Source organism: Plecotus auritus (assembly GCF_963455305.1).
Source record: "Plecotus auritus genome assembly, chromosome: 6".
NCBI classification, from domain to species: domain Eukaryota; kingdom Metazoa; phylum Chordata; class Mammalia; order Chiroptera; family Vespertilionidae; genus Plecotus; species Plecotus auritus.
In genome coordinates, this window is record NC_137773.1 from 156,435,474 (window position 1) to 156,459,929 (window position 24,456).

Below are 24,456 nucleotides of genomic sequence, written 5' to 3' on the forward strand. Positions count from 1 at the left end.
CTCAGGCTTCCGATAAGCTCCACTTTCCGGATCAATATGGCGCAGACTCCGCGTCCAAGCCCGCAGCTCCGGGAGGGGACCCAGCCACAGTTGGTGCTGCCAGGTCAGGGGAACCCCGTTTAGCAGTCCCCCACCTCCTTCTGGAATTCAGCTGTCTCCCAACCAGCCAACAAACACTCCTTGTGCGACCCTCAGCTGTTCTTTCTTTCTGCTCCAGGGCAAGGCTCGGAACACGTCTGTCTATTCCGCCGCCATTATTCCCTCCAGAACTCGTGAGATTTAAATAGTATTAGTAGGTCTTTTCAGTTTATCTCATTTTTATTAAAAATTATTGATGGGCAGGTATACTAGTAAGTGACTGTATCTTCAAAAGAAACCAAAGCATAGAAAAAAATTGAGCTTTTGGAGCAAGGAAGCCATGTCTGGGGCAGAGCAAGAAATATTTACAGTTGACTCTGCCCAGGGCCACTAGTTTAGCCTTTGCCCTCTCTATCCTGACCCTCCATCATCACCTCAATTGTCCTTTCCCATTCTCTCCCTTACTTCTTCTTAGCCTATAAGGTTTAATGACCCCAGTCAAGAGCCCAGTGGTCCTAGGATGAGGCTTGGCAAGACTTTCTCCTTCCTTTCCCAAGGCTCTTCAAGGGAGCAGATGGAATGGTTTTCTCCATTTCCTACCAACCGACTCCAACAAAAGGAAAGCAGGAAACAGTAGCTGAGGACACTGCTGATCTTCTTTCATCTATGTGATCCAAATAGGAAAGATTTTTATTCTCAAGGATATTTCAATTTTGCTAGTTGATCTCCACATCAAGTTCTACTGAAGACTTTATAAATTTAAAATAACAAAGCCCAAGAACTTCCAGTAAAATTAAAAACGTCTTTATTCTTAAGAGCATGCCATTATATACTATTACAGGTGGCAGGTTGATTAAAACCTAGATGCAAACTTTGGTAAAATACACCTTTCACACAGCTCTCCAACAAGAGAGTTTAAAAGACCAAAAGAAGGGTTGGTGGGCTAATACCAGGAAAGCAGAGAGGGTAGGCTGGGAAAGATCATAAATGGAGAGACTTTTTTTTCCCTAGCACCATTTATCAATGGAGGAACTTTTAACACCTGAATAACTTATAGCAAAATCTTGAAAGTCTTTCGTTTTGATGAGAAGTAAGTCTTTAAGAGATTGGACTCTGTTCTGATAGAACCTCCAGTGTAAATGATATACCTCTCAAGAGGTCTTTGTAATTCATACTAATCTATATTGTCCACTGTTTTAGTCAGAGGCCAAGGGAAATGGCAGCATCAACAGGAGACTCCCATCCATTGTGGAAGATGAGGAAGATGAGGAGGAGGAAGAAGAGGAGACAGCCTCCCTCTCTCCTATCTACACGAGGGGATCCTCCTCAACACGGAACAAGAAGGTTGGAAGCAATAAAAGCTATCTAGGTTTAAGCTTGAAGCAGCTGGCCTCGGGAACAGTGCCATTTCACTCACCTATCAGAGTCTCCAGTTCAAATTCCCCAAAAGCCAAACAGGAATCTGACCCACCTAATCACAGTAAAAGGAAAGAGAAGAACTTGAAATTGCAGCTTTCAACGTTGAATAGTGCTGCACCCCCAGACCTTAGTCCAAGGTAAGAATTCACATCAGCTAATTCTTTCCCAGGTGAAAATGGCTGCCTTTTATTCAGATCAGAACCTGGCTAGTAAATTATTCAGCCTTCTGGATCTTTCTAGTGCACAAGATCCTAGCCTGGATGCTTCAGCTTTCCTGAGTTTTTTGGGTAATTTCTGCCTCTATGTGGATGTATGTGCAGATATGAGAAAAAATAAGAATTTTGGTAGGTTTTTTTTTTAGAATAAATAGTTTTAATCATATTCTCAAAAGGATTCAATACAATACAGTCTGAACTAAAAGTGTGAACCAAATAATTTTACATTTTCTAGTAGCCATATTTATTAAAGTAAAAAAAAAACAAGTGAAATTAACTTTAATAATATATTTTATTTAAATCAATATGCCCCAAAATATGGTCATTTCAAATGTAAGCAATATAAAAAATTACCAATGAAATAATTTACTTTTTTTACTAAAATCTTCAAAATCCCGTGTGTATTTTATACATACAGCATATCTCAATTTGCACTAACCACATTTCAGGTGCTCAATACTCTTATAAAGCTAATGTCTGCCATATTGAATAGCATAGCTCTAGAATATCTAGAATTTAGAAATTTAACACAATATTTTTAAGTCTTTTAGAAACTTTGGAACCCATGAATATAAATTCACAATTAATCAATTTCCTTTATTTTAAACAGGATTGTTGATGGAATTGAAGATGGAAACAGTAGTGAAGAAAGCCAGACTTTTGACTTTGGCTCTGAACGAATCAGGCCAGAACCCAGAATTTCTCCTCCTCTTGGAGGTACAGATATTTAGCTTGCTCTCAAGGGGAAATATTTCTTTTTAATTTCTAATGTTTGGCATTAGAAGTTAAAAAGAATATTTTCCATGTGATAGGATTGACCAATGTCATGGAATAATTTGACTTGAGCCTGTGTTATCTCCAAGTTATTAAGATACCATTTGTAACTGCTCCTCTGTCCAGATTAGATGTCCTGCCATTTACCTGCCACTTACCAGCCAAGGTAACTGGTGTGTTAGGAGACTCAAATTTCTGAGTCTCCTAACACACCATCAGAGGGTGACCATATTTTCCTATTATAAATGTAGACTAATCCACAAAAACACTCCCCAGAGGAAATGCTGTGTTGGTTGTGCACTGTAGGAACATTGGTTATATTTAACCAATTTATTTGGTGAGAGGCTATGTACTTGCATTTTGTCAGAGGATAAACAACTTCAGAAGTAGAAATGATGGAAAACTATATGAAGTACTACCCTCTAGTGATGGTGAATTAATGTAAGGGGTAGCCCCAAACATAGCTCAGGCTCCTCTCTCTCTCTCTTTCATTCTTGGCCATAAAAATGAATCTAACAACATGAAAGAGGCCAGAAATGACAAATAAATTATAAAGAAGACACCCCTATAGTTAAAAAAGAATAATAAAGAAGTATTAAATGGGCATAAACTATACAACCATTACCAGCAAACTACCAGATACAAGGCCAGTAATCCCCTGCCAACTCTCTCCTCTCCTTCATGCCCAGCTCTGATATCCCCTCCTGCTAATTAGTAAGTCCCTCCATGAACAAAGCCAAGCCTAAGAAAGACTTGTGAATGTACAATTGAATGTACAGTTGGTAGAATACCAGTATTCCCTCTCAATCAACAGTTCTTTTTCCCAACACTCATCATCTTCTGGGGAAATGGGAGGGTCCTTGTAAGACTCACTGATTGGGTGGTGGGGGAGAGGGAGAGGAATGCAGATGTCAATCAACAATCCTCATTAATGTATTCTTTTGACTTAAATGTGCTGATATTACTCTGCTTAGGGTAAGGGGCACAGAAATCATAGTTATAGTCAAATTGGTGCGTTTGCCATGAAAGCTGGTTGTGGGGCCCGGGGCCCATTTGGAAGTTTTCTTTGTTGGCTCACCTGGGCCTGGAGATGCTGCACAGAACCTTACCATGTCCATCCACCTATTCCCACTACCTTCTTAGCTTCCTCTCCTCCCTTTTCCCCACATCTATGCCTACACTCATTCATTCAAGCAACACATTTTCTTGATTTTATCTCCTACATCTCTCTCGGTTGTAGGACTTTCTATTCTTACTGTCTCCACCCTTTTCCTTGCCACATTCATCTCTTGCCTGCATTGCTACCAAAGTCTCTTCTCTGATCTCATACTTTTCTCCATATAGAGTTAACATTTTAAAAAACATAAATTGATTCCTAATATTCCCTATTTCCCTTAGTATGAAATTCAAACCTATTGCATAATTACTTTTCAAGTGTATCTTTTCCCTGCTAGATTCTAAGCTTCATGAAGGTCAATTATATTTTATTTATTCATTGCTATTGTCTCTAAAGGAGGCCTAGCCTGTGGCATATGATCTCTCATCATTCATTCATTTGCATAGCTTTGCAAAATACCTCTGCAAAATGAGTTTTTACTACTCTGCCACTTCTGATTGTTTTGAATGAAATTTTCTCCCACAAACAAGTTTTCTACCCATAATTGACCAGAATTAGAATATTAGAATGATTATATCATAATATACATATATCCTTTCTACTGCGGCCAGCAATGATTCATCTGTACTTTTGTCCCTGACAGAAATAAATGCATTTGGAAGATTAAGGTAGAGAAAGTAGAGATGAGAGAACCAGGAAATTGGAGAAATTATCTTTTAGAGCGACATGGGAGGAGACAGAAAACCTGCAGTGGAGATTAGCACCTGAAATAGAGGTGGGAGGAAAATACTCACATGGGCACAGAAATCAATATTTAGGGGGGAAAATAGAGAGGAAAAAAAGAACATCCCTTTTCTATGGCGTGGGCAGTGGCTGTAATATATATTTAGAGAACTGTCAAAGAAAAGAAAATGTGACCTCTTGCAACATAGTGGTGATTATGTTCATACAAAAAGGAGGATTGCCATGTTCACGTTCAGTCACTATAGTCACAGTCACCACCCTGGTGTGTGCCTGGTTCCAAAGAGTGTATCATGTACTAGTACCATCCAGAGGAATACTAGATGCTTGCCCAATCCCAGGGAGATGGAAATTACACCAGGAATCTCTAAAGGCAGTAGCTCAAGCTTCCTTCCCTAATACTATTGACCCAATTCTCAAATATGATATTTATTCCTAAAGGACTCATTCTGTGTTTATATATGTGTGTCACTTTTCAGACCCAGAGATTGGAGCTGCTGTTCTCTTCATCAAGGCAGAGGAGACCAAGCAGCAGATAAAGAAACTCAACAGTGAGGTATGGAGCTTTCTCTTCCTTTAGTCATGCTGGAGTGGTAAGAAGAGAAATGTTATAATATTGTCATTACAAGTATGGGCTCTGCTGTCAGACCACCATGGATGAACTCCCACTAAGGCTCATATGAGTTATGTGACCTTTGATAAATCACTTACCCACTCTCAAGTTCTGATTCCCCATGAGTAGAAGGGGATAGTTATTATGCTTACCTTGTAGTGCACTGTGAAATGGAAATGATAGGAGGATCCAAGATGGCGGCGTAGGTAAACACCTAAACTGCTGCCTCGCACAACAATTTCAAGACTACAACTAAAAGACATAACGTCTATCACCCAGAACCACAGGAAAGCTGGCAGAGTGGAAGTTCTACAACTAAAAGGAAAGAGAAAAGAACATTGAGACATGCACAAGCACTGAAAAGCTGAGGTACGGAGGCACGCAGGATCCAGGCTGGTGGCAGGCTTTGCTTTTTTCAACCAGAAGGGAGACAAGCCCCCGATTACTCTGAAACCCAGTTTCTGGAGAGACGCGGGGGACCCAAACTCCTACGGGGAGAAGCTGGACTATCTGCCATCGGGTCGGAAAGTGAGGGTGGCTTGCTTGCAGAGCTGCACGCAGGAATAATTGTTTACTGCGCTGGGGCACGGGACGCGGGGACATGGTCGGAGATGCAGAGCCGGCTAACTGCCAGCCATCGCTGTTTGCCACGCCCTAGCCTAGTGACGCCCTGAGACCCCGCCCAGCCCAACCTACAAACCCACCCAAGCTCTAAGCAGCGGCTTTAGCATATGAATGGCCTGCCCTATCGCAGCTTAACCTAGCAAACTTGCAGCCCAGGTCAGACAGCTCCAAAACCTCCAAACCCAAGCAAAGAGGAGAAAACTGTAGTTCTCGCTGTACCTCCTGCTGGGTGTCTTCAGACAGTAGCTGACCTGCACCCCATTGGAGATCCAAAAGCCAGTGTACCTAGTGGTCAGTGTGAGACACCAGATTTCAACTCCTCACATCCATAAGTGACACATTCAAGAGGCAGACTCAGTGAGCACCAAAGCCCCACTGAAACAAGTCCTGCACCATAAGCGTGTCTCCAGCGCAACAGTTCTTCCATTATAGACACAGCAGGTCCTCACAGCCAATTGGCCTGGAGGTCAATTCCTCCCAGTGTACCAACAGCAATCAAGGCTTAACCACACCAAGACTTTGCACTCAGCACACAAAGGGGTGTACCAAGAGCGTCCACCTCAGGTGATTGGGGAGGCTGAGCTACTGGCCCCTATAGGTCACCTACCACACAAAACCACTCCATCAACACAGGGAAGCAGCCAAAATGCAGAGACAAAGAAACATGTCACAAATGAAAGAAATGGAGGAAAGCAAACTACTGCACGACATATAGTTCAGAACCACATTTATAAGGTTACTCAAGAATCTTCTAAAAACCGCTAAGGAACTTAGTGAGACCTTTAAGAATCTTAATGAGAATGACAAAAAAAATGGAAAAGGACCAGTCAGAAATTAAGCATACACTGTCTAAAATAAAGAATATACAGAAACTGAATGGTAGATCAACGTACCCCAAGAATCAAACCAAAGATCTGAAATATGAGGAAACAAAAAACACCCAACCAGAAAAACAAAAAGAAAAAAGAATCCAAAAATATGAAGATAGTGTAAGGAGCCTCTGGGACAACTTTAAGTGTACCAACATCCGAATTTTTGGGGTGCCAGAAGAAGAGAGAGAGCAAAATATTGAAAACCTATTAGAAGAAATAATGACAGAAAACTTTCCCTACCTGGTAAAAGAAATAGACTTACAAGTTCAGGAAGTGCACAGAACCCCATACAATAGGAATCCAAAGAGGACCACACCAAGACACATCATAATTAAAATGCCAAGGGCAAAAGACAAAGAGAGAATCTTGAAAGCAGCAAGAGAAAAACGGTTAGGTACTTACAAGGGAGTACCATACGACTGTCAGCTGATTTCTCGGTAGAAACTATGCAGGCCAGAAGGGAGTGGCAAGAAATATTCAAAGTGATGAAAAGCAAGAACCTACAACCAAGATTACTCTACCCAGCAAAGCTATCATTCAGAGTTGAAGGTCTGATAAAGAGCTTCACAGACAAGAAAAAGCCAAAGGAGTTCATCACCACCAAACCAGGATTACATGAAATGCTGAAGGGTATTCTTTAAGAAGAGGAAGAAGAAGAAAAAGGTAACGATAAAAATTATGAACAACAAAATGACATCAAATACATACCTACCAACAAGTGAATCTAAAAATCAAGTGAATAAAAAATCTGAAGAACAGAATGGACTGGTGAATATAATAGAATCAGGGACATAGAAAGGGAGTGGACTGACAATTCTCAGGGGGAAGGAGGTGTGAGGGGTGCGGGAAGAGATTGGACAAAAATCTTACACCTATGGATGAAGACAGTGGCGGGGGGTAAGGGCATGGGGTGGGGTGGGGAATCAGGTGGAGGGGAGCTATGGGGGGGAAAAAAGGAGGAACACCTGTAATAATCTGAACAATAAAGATTTATTAAAAAAAAAAAAAAAGAAATGGAGATGATCTGGGTAAATCATCCTATATAATAAAAGCCTAATATGCAAGTCAACCTAATGGCGGAACTATTGGTCACTATGATGCGCACTGACCACCAGGGGGCAGACACTCAATGCAGGAACTGCCCACAGCCCACAGGCTCCAGGCCAGCCAAGGCAGGTGCCAGCAGGGACCTCCCCCACCCCCCAATTGCCCCGCCAGTTGCCCCGCAGAGGGAGGCAACAGGCGGCAGGCGGGGCCAGTGAACAGGCGGTGCCAGGAGGCGCTAGGCCTGTCAACGTAGGTGCTAGTGGGGGGCCCCCAATCACCCCACCGGTTGCCCCACAGATTAGCCCGGCCAATCAGGAGCAAATATGCAAATATACCCAACCAAGATGGCTGTGGCCACAGAGAGCAGGAGGGAGGTTTGGGTTTCCCCGGCAATGGAGGAAGCCAAGCTTTCCACCTGCCCTTGCCAGCCCAGGCCTCCACTCAATGCTACAAAGTTTCAATTATAGAAGATAAATAAATCCCAACAAAAATGGCAGCAGCCACAGAGCTGGAGAAAGCAGGAGGCTAGGGTTGCCCCCGGCAATGGAGGAAGCCAAGCTTCTGCAGCCCTGGCCTGCTTTGGCCTCCACTTAAGGCTACAAAGTTTCGATTGTAGAAGATAAATAAATCCCAGATACCAGGGCCTCTGCTTGGGTCGCCGGGGGGGCATGACCGGCCTGAAAACCAGCACAGGCCCCTTACCCAGTCCGCCCCATGCCCCAAGGGAACCCCCACCCTGATCCAGGACACCCTTCAGGACAAACCAGCTAGCCCCCACCCATGCACCAGACCTCTATCCTATCTAATAAAAGAGTAATATGCAGATTGACCATCACTCCAACACACAAGATGGCTGCCCCCATGTGGTCAAAGATCCTGCCCCCATGTGGACACAAGATGGCCACCACAAGATGGCCAGCAGGGGAGGGCAGTTGGGAGGGACCAGTCCTGCAAGGGAGGGCAGTTGGGGGCAATCAAGCCTGCAGGGGAGGGCAGTTAGGGGTGACCAGGCCAGCAGAGGAGGGAAGTTGGGGGTGACCGGGCCTGCAGGGAAGGGCAGTTGGGGGGACCCAGTTTAGGCCTGGTGGGATCGGGCCTAAACGGGCAGTCGGACATCCCTCGAGGGGTCCCAGATTGGAGAGGGTGCAGGCTGGGCTGAGGGACACCCTCACCCCCATGCACGAATTTCATGCACCAGGCCTCTAGTTAAGATATATTTGACATAACATAAAATTTGCCCATTTCAAGTGTACAATTCAATGATTTTTAGTATCTTTATTGAGTGGTTCAACCTACACCATAAATTAGTTTTAGAATATTTTTACCTTCTCAACAAGATCTCTCATACTCATTTATAATTAATCCTGTTCCTACATCCAGCTCTAGAAAACCATTTATCTACTTTCTGTATAAATAGAGAAGGTAATTTCTGACTTACTGTCTTAATTTCTGTCACCCATTCCCCAGTATAATAAAATTCAGAGAAGGGGAAAAAACAGATTTTGAGATAATGATTTGGTTGCAAATAGTTTATTTGGGACATAATTCAGGAAGTAAGATGAAGTAGAGAAGCAAGGCAGAAAAGAAATGAAAGCAAAAATATAAGGGTGCGTTAATGAGATAATTCTGTGGGCAACTGGGGCTCAATCCTGCTAAGAACCACTGAAAGATTGTAGGACAACTCAAAAGTGTACCACCATGAGGCAAGGAAAAGTGGAGTTGAGGGTGGTTCCTGGGGGATTAACTCTCCAGGCCTAACTGCAGAGAACACCGGAAAGACTCCTCAGACAGGAATATATGGTGACCTTCAGGGTGGACCTAGGGTAAGGACATGTGGGCAGGCACAGACAGTATAACAGAATCCCTTTCAAGGACTCAAGTTTTTTATTACCTGATGAAATTTTAGCAGAAAATGTAACCAATTGATGAGATTGATGAGATTTGAGAGAAATTAAATTCACGTCATTATAATCATTTTCCAATTATCTGTAATAATGGAAGGCTGGGTAGCTTGTCATAAAGTTCAAAGGTTTTTCTTAAACCTGTATTTCTTCACCTTAGTAAAAGTTTATGTTTTACTGCCATCTCCCCTTCTGAACCTATATTCCCTGTAAGTGAGACTGTCACTAACAAGAAGTTAGATGACCCAAGGGCAGATTAACAAAACAGGCCAGAAAAACTAACTAGAATGAAAATTTTTCAATCACAAGGGCTTGGCCAAACACTGACTCACCCAAAAAAACCTCTGGCTAAAAACGCACCCCCAAAAGAACCCAAAACTAAACAAACTAAACACCCTGTTGGAAAAATTGGTCATTAACCTTCTATACAACAATTTCTTTTCAGATATTGTTCTTGACTAAAACCACCCATTAATACCATTTGAATTCTTTGCCCTCACATTTGAAATCATTTGATGGTTTTAAGAACTGAATGACCCAAATCTTAGCTCAAGTATTAGACTTAGTGATTATTCTGGAGGGGAGGGAGGGAGGATTTATATCTTCACTTGTTGGAATGTAGGTAATTTTCCCAATTACAGCTGTAAATCTAAGTGCTACATGATTTTCCTTTGATAATGTGAGCCAGTGGTAGGTGTGTTAAAACAGAAAACTACTTGAAAAACAAAATATTTCCCCAATGTGATTCTGTATTCATGATTGCTTTTCCAATGAGATGGAATAAATCTTTTTATCTTGTCATATATTGAAATAAAAAGAGCAAGATAAAATACCAATGATCCAATTTTCCTTCCCTAGAGGATTAGTTTTTCTTTATAGCAAAATATTTGATTTCATCATGGCTGAAACTTAAGTTAAAAAAATCTTATCCTTTACACATAATTTAATTTATACACAGTCTTGACCCTTTGGGTAGTGCATTAAAACCCATTAAGACAGGCAGAATAAAAATACAAATTGCCTTCCCTTTGTAAAATTATTCTCCTTATTAAAACTTCCTACTTGTTTTTTCTTCCTATCTCTTACAAAGTAATGTTGTTTACATAGCAAAAAAGTCCAAGCCTAATTTTTCCATTTCACCTGTTGTCTACTGCACACATGTGTAATCATTTAATTGCTCTGTTCTTTGTTTATTCTATTCTTTTAGGAGTAAGCAAGAGAAGAAATGATAATACATGTGGGATGTACTGCATGACAATAACTGCAGCCAAAAGGTCAATCCCCAATATCTGTGAGGCATGCTGAGCATTGTGTACAGCTGAGAGCATTGCAGAAACCTCACTTTGACATTTGCTAAACAGCTAAGATGTAACACAATTGTTCACCGACATGTAGATTTCAAAATCGGCTGGTTAAACACTGAACAAAAATCAGAAAAGAAATACTCTTGGTAATAACCTACTTTCTCAGAACAGTGAAGACAGTTTAAAAGATGTAGGGCAGCTGCTAATATTAGAACACTTTTGAAAACATTACCATTATTTTACAGCAGAGAAAAAAAAATAGTGCAATTCTTAGAGAGTTGTTTAAGAATAACAACAAAACATCACTGTGGGGGCCATGGGCTGTGTAGGTCAAATGCTCCATTTCTGAAAGGGTTTGTAGGGAAGGGTTAGAGTGCTTTCTCACTTCCGAAACCTGGCTGATCCAGACAGACGCTGTGGCAAAGCATGCCAAGGAAACCTGCATGCTCTGCTACAGCAGGCACAAGGCATAAATAAAACACACCAGTAGAGGAAGAGAATAAGCTTTGGGAACAGACAGATACTTAGGTCCCTGTGACTTCAGCAAAGTGTTCACCTTTCCCAAGATTCCTCCTCTATGAAATGCTAATAATAAAATCTGTAATGGAGGATTGTTACGAGAACTTACTACCAAATTCAGAAAGTTATTTCAGTCTTACCCTTTACAACTCCATATATTTTAAATTAACTTATTTTTAGCCTGCATTGACTAAATGCATTTTCTTTTCTTTCTTTTTTTATGTTTTTATTGACTTCAGAGAGGAAGGGAAAGGGATTGAGAGAGAGAGAGAAACATCAATGATGAGAGAGAATCATTAATCGGCTGCCTCCTGCATGCCCCCTACTGGGGACTCAGCTTGCAATCTGGGCATGTGCCCTGACTGAGAATTGAACCGTGGCTTCCTGATTCATAGATCAACACTCAATTGCTGAGCCACACTGGCCCGAGCTAAATGCATTTTCCTATGGATCACTTTAATGACAAAACAGCTATTAACATTTTGTTTACCATTAGCATAGTATGGGACAATATGGAAAGGACTGGACATCTTTCAGAAGATAAATCCTTATCTTCCTTTTTTGGTTTATGCTACTCTGAATCACTGCTTGGTTTTTCCCGTTTATATGTCAGGAATTTATTCACTTTCTTATTTCAGGTACCTTCTTGATATTCTCACAAAATTCTTGATTTTTGCTTTTACAACTGCTTAAAGTTTACTTCAAGTACAAGGAATTGGCTCAAACAATTATGGAGGCTGAGGAGTTGCAAGATCTGCATTTGGCAAGCTGGAAACTCAGGAGAAACAGTGGTGTAGTTCCAGTTCAAATCCACAAGTCTGAGAACCAGGAGAGCCAGTAGTAGAATTCCAGTCCAAAAGTCAGTAGGCTCCAAACCAAAGAACAGCTGGTGCTTCAGTCTGGATCAGAAAGCTGGAGACCATGTCCCAGCTTAACAACCAGGCAGGAGGAATTCCGTCAGCCTTTTCGTTCTATTCAGGCCTTCCATTGATTGGATGAGCCCGCCCGCATTACAGAGGGAACTGCTTTATTCAGTGTACGGATTCAAATGTTAACCTCATCCAGAAACAGCCTCACCCAGAATAATGTCTAGTCACCCCATGACCCAGTCAAGCTGACAAACTGGCAAATACAATTAACCATCACATCCATCAAATGCCTTCAGTTTGTCAGTCCAGTGGCTTTCTTTCCAGGTTAACTGGCCTGTTACAATGTTCAAACTGCTTTGGTAGAAATAATCCTTTCCAGATTTGACTTAATTTTTTTAAGAAATAATTCCTCTGTGGCAAAGATGTCATGGTTCTTTTTGTGGGACAAAATAAAACATTTTTTTCAAACTCCAGAATTCAGAAAGTTATTTCAGTCTTACCTTTTACACCTTCGTATATTGTAAGTTATATGTTTGTGTGATGAGAACCAAAATTTGGAAGAGCCCTATTCTATTTTGACACCCATTACTTTGCTGAAAGTCTCATTAAGTGATCTGAAGCCCTTTGTTTCATATGACACATGAGCACATTGTTAAGAGATATGAAAAATCTATTCTTACCAACTTGGCCTCTGGTGTTTTAAAGGCCAAACTCTTGTTGCTATTGAGACCAATAGAAAAGCATCTGTTTTTCAGAGATGACTGTGTTTGCACTACACTTCATAATTTGATCATGCCCTTTAAAAATAGCTATGCCACTCATCAATCATTTTCTAAGGCTTTAAATGATCATTTTATATCGTCACTAAGACTACAAGCCAAATTTCAAATTTTGTTTTGTACCATCAACATCTTTTAACTTTTCCTTCCTCATTTTCAACCTCCTCAAAAAAGTCTAGTGAATGTTTATGAAATATTAAAGAGTCCCACCTTTCAGATAGGCACTGTCATAGGATAAATTATACTGATGTAACAAACTCTGAATCCCATTGCTTAGCATTTATTTCTTTTTTTTTTAAATAAATCTTTATTGTTCAGATTATTACAGGTGTTCCTCTTTTTTTCCCCCCCATAGCTCCCCTCCACCTGATTCCCCACCCCACCCCATGCCCTTACCCCCCACCACTGTCTTCATCCATAGGTGTAAGATTTTTGTCCAATCTCTTCCCGCACCCCTCACACCCCCTTCCCCCTGAGAATTGTCAGTCCACTCCCTTTCTATGTCCCTGATTCTATTATATTCACCAGTCCATTCTGTTCTTCAGATTTTTTATTCACTTGATTTTTAGATTCACTTGTTGGTAGGTATGTATTTGATGTCATTTTGTTATTCATAATTTTTATCTTTACCTTTTTCTTCTTCTTCCTCTTTTTAAAGAATACCCTTCAGCATTTCATGTAATCCTGGTTTGGTGGTGATGAACTCCTTTAGCTTTTTCTTGTCTGTGAAGCTCTTTATCAGACCTTCAACTCTGAATGATAGCTTTGCTGGGTAGAGTAATCTTGGTTGTAGGTTCTTGCTGTTCATCACTTTGAATATTTCTTGCCACTCCCTTCTGGCCTGCATAGTTTCTGCCAAGAAATCAGCTGACAGTCGTATGGGTGCTCCCTTGTAGGTAACTAACCGTTTTTCTCTTGCTGCTTTTAATATTCTCTCTTTGTCTTTTGCCCTTGGCATTTTAATTATGATGTGTCTTGGTGTGGTCCTCTTTAGATTCCTCTTGTATGGGGTTCTGTGAGCTTCCTGAACTTGTAAGTCTATTTCTTTCACCAGGTAGGGAAAGTTTTCTGTCATTATTTCTTCTAATAGATTTTCAATATTTTGCTCTCTCTCTTCTTCTGGCACCCCAAAAATTCGAATGTTGGTACGCTTGAAGTTGTCCCAGAGGCTCCTTACACTATCTTCATATTTTTGGATTCTTTTTTCTTTTTGTTTTTCTGGTTGGGTGTTTTTTGTTTTCTCATATTTCAGATCTTTGGTTTGATTCTTGGGGTACATTGATCTACAGTTGAGTTTCTGTATATTCTTTATTTCAGACAGTGTATGCTTAATTTCTGACTGGTCCTTTTCCATGTTTTTGGCATTCTCATTAAGATCCTTAAAGGTCCACTAAGTTCCTCAGCGGTTTTTAGAAGATTCTTGAGTAACCTTATAAATGTGGTTCTGAACTCTATGTCATCCAGTAGTTTGCTTTCCTCCATTTCTTTCATTCGTGACATGTTTCTTTGTCTCCGCATTTTGCTGCTTCCTTGTGTTGATGGAGTGGCTTTATGTGGTAGGTGACCTATAGGGGCCAGTAGCTCAGCCTCTCCAATCACCTGAGGTGGACGCCTTTGGTACACCCCTTTGTCGGCTGAGTGTAAAGTCTTGGTGTAGTTAAGCCTTGATTGCTGTTGGTACACTGGGAGGAATTGACCTCCAGGCCAATTGGCTGTGAGGACCCGCTGTGTCTATAATGGAAGAACTGCTGCGCTGGAGACACACTTATGGTGCAGGACTTGTTTCAGTGAGGCTTTGGTGCTCACTGAGTCTGCCTCTTAAATGTGTCACTTATGGATGTGAGGAGTTGAAATCTGGTGTCTCACACTGACCACTAGGTACACTGGCTTCTGGATCTCCAATGGGGTGCAGGTCAGCTACTGTCTGAGGCCACCCAGCAGGCGCTACAGCGAGATCTACAGTTTTCTCCTCTTTGCTTGGGGTTTGGAGGTTTTGGAGCTGTCTGACCCGGGCTGCAAGTTTGCTAGGTTAAGCTGCGATAGGGCAGGTCATTCATATACTAAAGCCGCTGCTTGGAGCTTGGGTGGGTTTGTAGATCGTGCAGGGCGGGGTCTCAGGGTGTCACTAGGCTAGGGCGTGGCAAACAGCGATGGCTGCCAATTAGCCAGCTCTGAGTCTCTGACCAGGTCCCCGCGTCCAGTGCCCCAGCACAGTAAATAATTATTCCTGTGCGCAGCCCTGCAAGCAAGCCACCCTCACTTTCCGACCCCACGGCAGACAGTCCAGCTTCTCCCTGTAGGAGTTTGGGTCCCCCGCGTCTCCCCAGAAACTAGAGTTTGGAGTAATTGGGAGCTTGTCTCCCTTCGGGTTGAAAAAAGCAGCGCTCCCAGTTGCTCGTCTCCAGCCCGATTAGCGCGCCCCCGTACCTCAGCTTTTCAGCGCTTGTGCACGTTTCAATGCTCTTTTCTCTTTCCTTCTAGTTGTAGAACTTCCACTCTGCCAGCTTTCCCGTGGTTCTGGGTGATAGACGTTCTGTCTTTTATTTGTAGTTTTGAAATTGTTGTGCAAGGCAGCAGTTTAGGTGTTTACCTATGCCACCATTTTGGATCCCCCCTCTTAGCATTTATTTCTGTTCAAGCAAAATGCCTAGCACGGGTCAGCACAAGGGGCCACCACCACCCAAACTGTTACTGATTGGCTATGTTGGCAATCATTTGGCTCAAAAGATATACACATAACCAGAACTAATTTCATGGGTACAATTAATTTCAAGAATCAAGAAAAGTATAATCTTCTGTGACCCCAGAAGAAATGAAAAACTGGAAATTGGCAAACACTAGTAACAGATACAGCAGCATTCAAAAATTAACAGGGAAACAATCTCTTTTCATTTTGCTCCAAGTTGTATGCCAAAATATCCCCAGTTAAATGTATCATACAATATCCAAGCAAACAGATACAGATAATGAAAAGCCTTCTGCTCAAAAACAGAGAGTGAGAATCTGTTGTCAAGATTATACTTAAGAAAGTAGTAAATACGTTTTATATTTGTATCACTAGAGCAGATCAATGAAGCCGCCTTGAGTCAAAGAAATTAAATAGTAATAACAGGTTTTTCTTTAATTAAGAGTTGCTTTACTACTTTTCTAAATAGCTATGAAATACCAGGGCTCTATCACTTCACATAAGGAAATCTACATAAGTAACAGCTTATGGTAAAGTTCATTCCTTGGTTCTCTGATTAGTGTTATCACTGTACATTTTCTTGACAAATAGTTCAACTGAAACACACTAATAGAATTGCCAGACCATATTAAGATCTGAATATACAGTCTCTTTTCTTCCTCATCATGATCATACATAGATCTTGACCATCAATTCTCAAAAGCAAAATATAAACAAAGGCTATACGTTCACTTTTTGACATAGAAAAACAAAATCAATTTAATTGCTGGAAAACCGTCCTGCTTTTTTCATTTTAATACATATCCATTATTGATGTTAAATGCTATATTTTGTGGACACGGGTTTCTAAATTGGAATATATCAAACTAATTTATGATTTGTAGGATGCTTTTTGGTGATTTTCCAGTTCTCAAGCCTCTATGCATAGGCAGATTTGTAGCTCTCATGAGGGTTTCACTGATAATAAATAAGTAAATAAATAAATAAGAGAATCTCTCAAAAGAAAAGAAAAAAAAACAAATGACCGGTCCAATAACCATAAATATCTCTATCTCTATGCCTATATTATGGTCTTGAAATACAATTTCCCACTAAAATATACCAGAGCTTCTTGGATAAGTGACAGCCACTTATGAGGTCTGAAATATACATGATGAGTTCTGTGAACACCTTGGTATACCAGATAGCAATAAAGCTATCAAACACACTAGGATGATGTCAAAAGAACTCAGGAGTCAATATGGAGAGTCTTCCATTGGCCAAACTTGGGATAATTTGAGATTCAGTAAGGATAATAAATACAGTGGATTAAAATACATAAAACAGATAACAAATGCTCCAAGATGGCAACTGAGGAAGCTCCTGGATTTCCCTCCTCTGATGGACATACTGAGTGTGCACCTATACACAGAGCAATTCCCTCTGAAATACAGAAACTAGCCGAGTGATGCCTGCACATTAGGCAAATGAGAAAATAACCACATGGAAACAGGAAAGGCCGAGACAAACTCTTGCCATAAACCCCACCCCTGGCACATTGCCATACAATCAGGAGGAACCCCCAACGCCCAGCTTCTTCCTTAGAGTGAAGGATATGGACCACATGTAGAGTGCCCCCAATTTTTGAGGCTCCTAACTGAGGGGTGGGCCCCCAAAATACCTAGCTTTAAAAGCCAAAGGGGCTTACAGGTTCACAGGACTATAGCAAAAAATAAGTGGTTTTTAAATGGGTGCAGTTAGCACCCCTGTGGCTGTATACCCAGGCTCAGCACAGAAGGAGCAGGCAAAAATGCCTAACTCCCATTTTCTTCTTGGTAGGGTTTGACTGCATACTTTCCCACCTGCTCAAGCTTACATGTAGGTACTTGCTGAGATCCTACCTTTTTGGACAAAGATGGGTGTCGGCACACCCTCAAATACTGAGAGCCATCAAGAACGAAGACAGCAGCTTTGACAATCACAAACACCATAAATCCTCAAGACTCTACATAAGAAAAGAAAAAAAGCAAAACCTCAGAATTAATTCTGTAAAGTTGCAGGATACAAAATCAATATAGAAAATCAGTTGTATTTCTAAACGCTAACAATGAAAGACAAATTAAGAAAACAATTCCATTTACAATAGAATCAAAAAGAATAAAATGCTTAGGAATAAATTTAACCAAGGAGGCGCAAGACTTGTACACTGAAACTACACAAATATTGCTGAAAGAAATTAAAGAAAATCAAAACAGATGGGAAAATTCAACTATAGACTTGCCAAAGGACTTGAAAAAAGCTGGTTACACTAAACTTGAAACTCTTACTGTAAGGTCAGTACAGGAAGTCTTAACCAAATGGACTAGATCCATAAGAATAGGAACTAATCACGTGACCCCGTTGAGTGCAGACCGGCAGCATTGGCACCTACTGGGAACTTGTTAGAAATGCAAAATCCCAGGCTCCACCCCACACCTACTGAATCTGAATATATATGTGTCAAGATCCCCAGGTGATCCCTATATACACTAAATCTTTACAAGCACTGTCCTACACAGTTGGTATTCAAGAGGAGATGGACTTTGTTTGGTGCTCACTGATAGCAGTGAGGATCCCTTAGCCAGACAGCAATTTGGATACTAATCAAACTTTATCACAGGAAGCAGGAAAATAGATGAGAAAAGCAATCAAAGAGTTGATAAATAATGGATTGCCATAGTACAGCTCAAGTAATAAAGTTGTGTGTCCAAAGGCCTGGGCTTGCAGAAATTCAGTGAAAACACTGGAGTAATCACTTTCAAGACTCTAATTGGTCATTTTGTATTGGTAATGCTAGACTTGTAATTCTTCTCTTGTTATAATTTAAGAGGCATCAGATGCACCTGCAAAAGTAAAACCCTGGGTATACTATTCCTGTGTGACCTTAGATAAGCCGCTTCACCTCCCAACATTCTCGTCTCTCCAGCTGTAGACAAGATTTACAACTTTCGTTAGTAATGGGATTGACATCCCTCATCTGGATAAAATTTATGCAAGCGCCGACTATAATTATTATTTTAGCTGACAGATAAGAAGACTGTCACTTGTGTTTGAATGCTTTGTGAAGCAAAAGACACAAGGATGAAATTATGCCGATCATCCTTTTTGTTTTGCCTGCTTATGGAGTTTGATTGAACTTGTCTGAATCCTATGATAAATAAGCAACATAACAAAGGATTGAATGAAACACCATTTAATTACCTTGTGAAAATGTATATGTGTTCATGGCAGGGAGAGAGAGTTGGTGTAATTAGCACCCCTGAATTTAGGAAAATTGTGTCTAGCAGAAAAATGTGTACATGTTTGGCAAAAACTGAGTGACGGGTCAAGAACTCTTCAAGCTAAGAAGATTATATTAACAGATGCATTCCCCATCTGCTCGCTGAATGCACAAAAATGGAAATCACATTCTCTTCCCTATCAACACAAGTTCCAGTTATACTCAGAGTTCATGATTCATACCATACCAATAGGCAAGACTGAGAAGTGTAAAACATGAATAATATAACATGAAAGGAAGCTATTTTCTATGTGAAATGAAAGGTACTGTCAAAGACACATTCTGGTCTTCTTTATGAAACTCACACTCCTATTTCCAAAAGGCACAATCCAAACAGAACAGCGAATTGGTGTTTGTGCCTAATGCACACAATCTCCCTCCTAAAAGCTGGCAGTGCAGTGTTATTGGGACAATAGGTCACCAGCACCGCAGATGGGTTCTTTACACCATGTACTAACATAATGTTTTCCAATCTCTCCCCGTTTGAAGTGGTAGGGACTCCCATAAGACACCGAGCTCATATGAAATTACCTGCGTCTTACAGTGCTATTTAGGGGAGACTGGCAAAAGTTAACTCCAAATGAAAATAACAGGAACTCATACTATTAAATTAACCAGGCAAGTTACTATTCATTAAATTATTCACGTGTTAACAAAGATATATAAATGGCAGGATTTGTGCAGAGCCTTGGGCTATTTATGAAGAACAATGAAGACCAGTCATACCTGCCCCAGCCCAGATCCACATTGATCCTCATTCAATTCTAATCAACACCAAACTGCACATTGTTGTATTTTGGCTCACATGTCCTTTATCTAGAATTCTCAGTTCATCTGACTGCAATTACTCAAACCTTGGATTGTAAATACAAGATCTTCATCACATTTTTCAAAGGCTCTGGTTATTGCTAATACTATAGGGTGTCCCAAAAAAATGTATGCACACATTTTGAATAATTATAAAGTGTTTATTAATATACATTTTCAAAATTGAGCTATCAGCTGTTATAGGTATGTATACATTTTGGGGGGACACCCTGTATTTACTACTTCAAAGATCCATGCAAGGCAATGCTAAAACTCGGCGACTGTTTCTTCTAACATATTTATGTTAAAAAGTGTTAACAGGGATGGGTTTACCTCTCCGTGCTGAGGCTAAAGAAGAGTTGTACCGATAACTGCCTTTTATTTTCTTCTATCTAAATTTTTCCTAAGTTAGCATTTCCTACCAGGACAAAGCTTTCAACTAAGCTTAGCACCTGTGTTACCTTATCAAATTAAGACACCTGGAATTCTGACATAATACCGGTTATATGGGGACTACCCTTTATCATCCATTATGTTATTTCATTCTCAACAAAGCCCTTGTGGCAATATGACTCCGAGGAGGGTGAGAAGTAAATCACATCAATGGAGCAAATTAAACACAAGAGGAGAAAACCAGATACTCTGGAACCGTAGCAACAATGACTCTTTCTAAGCCAATGGAAGTTCTGAGGAACCTGCGGGCAGTTTAGTGATTCCCTTCTTAGAGGCAGGGAACAATCGGTGTGTGAGTTATTAGGGACAATTGGTAAGTCTGTGGTCACATGGGTGCTTCTAGCCATGACAGGAGGTGGTGGTCAATAAGAGCAAGTGCACTGCCTGAAAACCTGCTACATGCCTAACGATTTGTATGGTTAAGTGCATGATGCTGGGAGAACAGACAAGAACCCTCAGGTACTCCAAAGTGTTGGATAGGAAACTGAACCTCTTGGAAGCACAGATGGAGTTTTCGTCACTTCTAACAGTTGGGACATTGGAAGGGATAGAGAAATCTTGGATGTGAACACTTGGCTATGCAGATGGTGATGGTGAACTGGTTTGGCCAACAGTTCCAGACTGATGGATTCTTATCCACAGAAGAATGAGAAGGAGGAAGAGAAGAGAAAGAGGAAAAAATAGATTTTAAAAAAATGCAACTTAATACACAAGTATGAGAACAGTGTGTTATGTGCTGGTTTCTTTATCTATTATCTTTATAAATAATCGGAAGACCTACATAGCCATTCAGGACAGCAAACAAGGATGTAAAAGGTATGCCAAATTTGGAACTGGTAAAACAATTCTGACAATTAATTGAATTTGTTGCTTGATACTCATATTGTAGTCATGAGATATTAAGAGTCAATTAATAGGGGGGAAATTCCAGGGAATTTAAACTACCCATGAAAATCAAGTTTATGCTGGGACAAAGTGTCAAAGCAGTAAGATAAATGAAGTCTAGCAGAAGTCTTAGTCAAAGGAGATCTATTTCCACAATTATGAAAGAAACACAATAAAAGGGATTCTTAACAGTGGGAATGCCACCTGCTCCTAAAATCTAGAGGATACTCAAGGATTTGGGTTAGGAAATTTATATTAAAAAAACTTAATAATCATAATACATACTCTTAATATATTTACTTGGAAGAAAGGGTCAATGACAGATCTCCCAATATAATTTTGTAGTAGTCAGCTTTCCCCTAGGATATTTATGGTAAAATCATGAGATAAACTAAGAACAAAATCAAAGGCCATATGAGGACTAGGCATTCAAAGTGGCAGAAATAGCATTAATTTATGCATTTGAGAGTTACTGAGTGCATGACGAGGCATTGCTCAGCATCCAGGAGATCCTGAGATAAGTAACAATTTATCCTCAAAAAACTCATAGCCTCAGTAGGAACACATAGTCCTATATGATGCTCAAACTGCTCTGTATCAATGAACTGCCAGGAAAAAGCTCTGCAGAGAAGATGAGGGATTAAAAGTGTGGAGAGAGAGCCCAAACTGGTTTGGCTCAATGGATAGAGCATCAGCCTGTGGACTGAAGGGTCCCATGTTCGATTCCGGTCAAGGGCACATGCCTGCGTTGTGGACTTGATCCCCAGTGGGGGACATGCAGGGGGCAGCCAATAAATGGTTCTCTCTCATTATTGATGTTTCTATCTCTCTTTCCCTCTCCCATCTTCTCTGAAATCAATAAAGATATATTTTTTAAAAAAAAGTTTGGAGAGAGAGAAAAAACTTACCCAACAGAAAGGGGCCGAAAGCACCCAGTCAGAGAGAACAGCACATACAAGAACAGGGAGCTGAGACTCCCACTGTAGTCATTCTGATGGGAAAATGTAGGAAATGGGGCCCCTAAAAAATGAGGTGGGGCTTGTGAAGGGCCTTATAAAAAAAAAATTGTATTTTCTAATATGAGTGACAGAAAACATTTATAGATTTAAGGAGCTGTTAAGTGGGAAAACTTTGGTTCATTTGATCTGAATGATGTTTGTGTGTGTGTGTGTTTTAAATATATTTTTACTGGTTTTAGAGAGAAAGGAAGAGGGCGAGGGAGATAGAAACATCAATGATGAGAGAATCATTGATTGGCTGCCTCCTACACACCCCACACTGGGGATCGAGCCCACAACCAGGCACATGCCCTGACCAGGAATTGAACCTTGACTTCCTGGTTCATAGGTCGACATTCAACCACTGAGCTATACCAGCTGGGCTGTTTTTGTTTTTATTGAACTAACTGCAGTACTATGGCTTTAAGTTGTATTATGAAGACATTTCTCCTTGAGTGGATGGAGCCTTGTTCACAAAGTATCCTCAACAACCTTTTTTAGCAAATGTATATCTTCTGACTGTGCTGTGAAAAAGCAGTGAGCCTCCCCAGCACACATACAAAGTAGAGATGCTGCCTTCTTGGTTTTCTATATTTGATTACGACCAAGGTCTTTCCTGTTTCAGAATGAATTTTGTTAGCAAGCCTGGCAGGAAGCAGTAAACAAAAGTACAGTGAAACTTCACAGCAATTTCGGTGGCAGTATGTTGTCACCTTGAGTGCCACTGGAGTCTCCACCTCCAGGAGATGCCATCTCTCCTGTGACAGCTGGCTTTGTCCTGGGAAGGGAGAGAACCCTTAGCTAACAGGGATTCATTTCCTCATGTAACTTTAATGAGGGCAGGGGTGGGTCCCCAGTGACAAAGGAATCTTCACCAACATAAATGATCGTTACCCTCTAGAGCTAAAGAAAGCTCCGTTTCCTTGGGTTCTTGGCTTCTTTCAGTTCGAGCTAAAATAGCAATTTTGTTTTCTGAAAATGTTAATGCTTATTTACATTCCGGGAGCCAGTTAAGACTCTGGATTCCCATTCAAAGTTCATGGCCTCAAAGTTGTGGCAAAGGCACAGTAAAAGTTAGATGTCAAGAACATGGCCATGCAAAGGTATATCAACCATAGGGAAATATCTGGGCATTTTAGATGCTTGAAATATAGTTCATCAAAAATATATCTGGCCCAGTCATTGTGGCTCAGTGGTTGAGCATCAACCTATGAACCAAGGAGTCACCAGTTTGATTCCCAGTCAGGGTACATGCCCAGGTTGCAGGCTTAATCACCAGTAGGAGATGTACAGGAGGCAGCTAATATATAATGTTTCTCTCTCATCGATGTTTCTCTCTATTCCTTGCCCTTCTTCTCTCTCTCAACATCAATAAAAGCATGTGTTTTTTTTTTAAAAAAAAAAAAAAAAAAAAAGGAAAAATGTTTGTTAATCTATTGTTTGGTTTAAGATTTTTCTTTATTACAAACCCCTTTTGTTGTTGTTGCATTCATATAATTGGCTGTGAAGAGGTTTTACTGTTCAGATGCCTAGGGTTTTTAGAGATGACACTATCTACTTACTTGATGTTGAATTACCATTTCAGGCAGCTTTTACACATGGGGGTACTTTTTGTATCATCTATGCTCTTCATAAATTCTGACCACATTGTCTTTTTCCACGTATAATCCTATATAATAGAGGTAATATGCAAATTGACCATCACTCCCAACACATAAGATGGCCGCCCCCATGTGGGCACAAGATGGCCACCACAAGATGGCCGGCTGAGGAGGGCAGTTGGAGGCGATCAGGCCTGCAGGGGAGGGCAGTTGGGGGCGATCAGGCCTGCAGGGGAGGGCAGTTGGGAAGGACCAGGCCTGCAGGGGAAGGTAGTTGTGGGCAATCAGGCCTGCAGGGGAGGACAGTTGGGGGGGACCAGGCCTGCAGGGGAGGGCAGTTGGGGGTGAGTAGGCTGGCAAGGGAGGGCAGTTAGAGGTGACCAGGCTGGCAAGAGAGGGCAGTCGGACATCCCTCGAAGGGTCCCAGATTGAAGAGGGTGCAGGCTGGGCTGAGGGACACACACCCCCTCCCATGCACGAATTTCGTGCACCAGGCCTCTAGTGTACTATAACAGAAAGAGCACCAAACTTACATGGAATTAATTCTAAACCAAAGACTGTCACTCAAGCAAAAAAGGGCCTTAAAAAAGGACATTTAACCTCTGGGTCTTAGTGTCCCCATCTCACAAGTGGGATAATAATAATGTACCCCTATCTACTGTTTGTAGATCCGATAGGGAATATGTACCTGAAAGCACGTTGTATTATAAATTTACTCAAACATTTATTAAACAACATAATCATTGATGTATCTAAAATGCAAATTGTTCTTCACAGACTGTCTTTATTCAATCTACATAAAAGGCTGATCAAAAGGTTGATTTTTATTGGGGTCTGAGCTTATACAGCCCCAGTG

The 24,456-nt window shown here is 40.9% G+C and overlaps 1 protein-coding gene across 1 annotated transcript in view; it reads left to right on the forward strand.

The window, feature by feature from the left end:
• The window catches only part of KCNH8 (potassium voltage-gated channel subfamily H member 8), a gene marked incomplete at its 5' end in the record, with an annotated part of 235,657 nt that overhangs the window by 207,938 nt on the left and 3,263 nt on the right, over positions 1-24,456 (forward strand). Inside the window, 3 exons of the mRNA XM_080675534.1 lie at positions 1,279-1,634; positions 2,323-2,429; positions 4,824-4,900. Of these exons, the coding sequence (XP_080531660.1) occupies positions 1,279-1,634; positions 2,323-2,429; positions 4,824-4,900 (540 nt within the window). The remainder of the gene's footprint in view (positions 1-1,278; positions 1,635-2,322; positions 2,430-4,823; positions 4,901-24,456) is intronic.